Genomic DNA, 2,622 nt, shown 5'->3' with positions numbered 1-2,622 from the left:
TATATATATATATAATTTATTATGTATGTATGTATAAGGTCACATCATATGTAATGGATCTGTATGGTGGTTAGTTTTGGGGTTTTTTTCAAATACCTGAATAGCAGTAGTACACATTAGTCATGTAGTAATTTATGTTGTTACAGTATGTATCAGCCAATTTTGTTACTGCTTTAACCCTACCAAAGATAGACATGTCCACCACGTATTTAAGGCATTTAAAGGCATATGAGTAAAAACGAAAACCATAATTGGGCAGAAGTCATCCAAAATATTCATGGTGTTGATAGGAAAGAGTTCTTAAATGTAAGAACTAGTCAAAGACGATTTGAAGCTTTTAGGGAGGGTAATTTCAGCTTAAAAGCAAAGCTGCTTTATAAATAGACTGCCTCTTCAGTTTAATAAAGATATGTTTTTGTCAAAACTTTATCGAGCTATGCCGTTAAAATTGAAGTATTAGCCCAAAAGCTGAATTCAAGCCATTCAACAGGTTACCGCTTCTGCAACAACTTGGAAAGGTGCCTAAACTTGGAAAATGAGTTCCCCATAATTTGAGAGAAAACATTAGCACTGCACATATGGATTTCTATAATTCTCCACACTCTCATGAATTCATATCACCATCTTTGGACAAATAAGTGAGTTTTGAAATCAACCCATCTAAAACTGACCCTGGTTTTATAATATAAACATACTGTTTTAAAGTGATCTAAATTAAAACTTTCCCTCAAAGGTCCATGTTACTTTATGCTCTAAGTATCAGCTTAATAACAACAAAGTTATTTTACTAAATGGCTACATGAAGGAGAACTGGCTGAACCAAGGAGAGACCTTCAACCAAGAAAAATGTCGTAGGATTGTTAGTGTGATCCACTTTCAGTTGCTATCAGCAAATGAAATGATTACAGCAGACATTTGCTGTTAGCAGTTAGAATGTTTAAACACTGCTTTGAAAGAAAACAGGCCTGTTTTAGCAAATCACAAAGGAGAGTTATTCCATCATGATAATGCATGGTCCCATACAGCAAAGATGATGTCTGAAAACACTGAAATCTTGGCTGGAGTAAAATTCCACAACTACCACCTTATTCATCAGACCTTGCTCCATCTGATTATAACCTAGTTTACAGAATCGTTTTGATGGACAAGTTCTTAACAATATATGAAAATGTGGAAACTACATCTTTTTTTCCACCATATGAAGATTAGAAACTACATCTTTTCCACAAAACCAAAAGAATATTACACAAATGGTATAAAGAAGCTTATAAATCATTGGCAGGAAGTCTTTGATAATGATGGTGATTACATTAAAGAAGGTATCCAAATAGAAATATGAAATGTAGAGTTCCTTTTTTTTTTTTTGTTCCTTGTCCAATATTTGGGCATTACTTATGGGATGATGTGATAGATTATACATATGATATAAACATTTTACATATATACATGTGTGTGTATGTACATACATACATATATATATATATACACACATTGTATATATACCTTACATACACACATTACATATACACACATACATCTCACACACATGGATATCTGTGTGTGTATTTACAATTGTAATTATATATACGCATACATTTGTATATGTGTGTGTACATGTGTAAGGGTGTATATGTGTATAAACACATACAAATATACACACCTACACAACAAAATACAGTGTTTACATTGTTTTTAAAAATGCTTAATACAAGAATATTTACTAATGTGATGTATTGAATACTGAACTACTATTTCATTGATAGCTATTAAACACTGTTGTAGACAGAGGGTTGGCATGTATGGTCTTACCATGCGGGCTTCCAATGAGGAAAGGGTCTGTTTCTTTGCTACCTTCAGGTATGTCTGGTACAACATCAGGTCCCGCTCGGAAGCTGCTGTGCTTCACCTTCTGATTCCTGCGATATCTTAAGCAGACAAATAGTAATTTCTGATGAGATATATTTTGGCAATTTTTTTTTCTTTCAAAAAGAGGATAAAATATGAAACAAATATAAACTGTATTTCATTCTTTTTTAAAGTTTTCTTTTTCAGTTTTAAGTTTTAAAAATATAGAAATAATTACAGAAAGCTAATTGGAAAATGAAATAAAAGAATCTAATTAAGAAGGTAATGTAATATAATTATTATACAGACAATATGACACATTAACAAGAGTTTCAATACACAAAATATCAGGAACAGCTCTATTTGAGAGAAAAGAAAGGATATAAGTACATAAATTTAATTCTTTCCATGATGTTCATATTACATGTACATATATTCACCTCAGATGTGATGACATCAAGCCTGAAGAATGATTTTTTTTTAAATAAATAAACATAACATATATATTCATAATTTTTCTTATTGTTTCTAATCATTTATATTTAATGGTTTTAGAGAGTCATTTGACAGCATAAGAATTTCTATTTTATTTTCCCTTCAATTTAAAATAAACACCAAATCATTCATTCATTTCATACCTATACTAATCTGAAATGGAAACAGAGACACACATAGACAGATAAATAAATAAATAAAATAAATATATATATATATATATATATATATATATATAAACATAATTAAGGGATCAGCAAACATTTGCTTCACCACATACCA

The 2,622-nt window shown here is 30.4% G+C and overlaps 1 protein-coding gene across 2 annotated transcripts in view; it reads right to left on the bottom strand.

Annotated features, from left to right (window-relative positions):
* LOC106883169 (receptor-type tyrosine-protein phosphatase T) overlaps positions 1-2,622 on the bottom strand; it is a 201,176-nt gene that overhangs the window by 50,301 nt on the left and 148,253 nt on the right. Inside the window, exon 12 of one of the 2 annotated variants that reach the window (XM_052970235.1) lies at positions 1,810-1,925. In XM_052970235.1, the coding sequence (XP_052826195.1) occupies positions 1,810-1,925 (116 nt within the window). The remainder of the gene's footprint in view (positions 1-1,809; positions 1,926-2,622) is intronic. The other variant, XM_052970236.1, reaches the window with a different exon arrangement.

The sequence above is a fragment of the Octopus bimaculoides genome, chromosome 8 (assembly GCF_001194135.2).
Source record: "Octopus bimaculoides isolate UCB-OBI-ISO-001 chromosome 8, ASM119413v2, whole genome shotgun sequence".
Taxonomy (NCBI): domain Eukaryota; kingdom Metazoa; phylum Mollusca; class Cephalopoda; order Octopoda; family Octopodidae; genus Octopus; species Octopus bimaculoides.
Note: the sequence above shows the minus strand (reverse complement) of the source record. Positions and strands in the feature narration are given on the sequence as shown.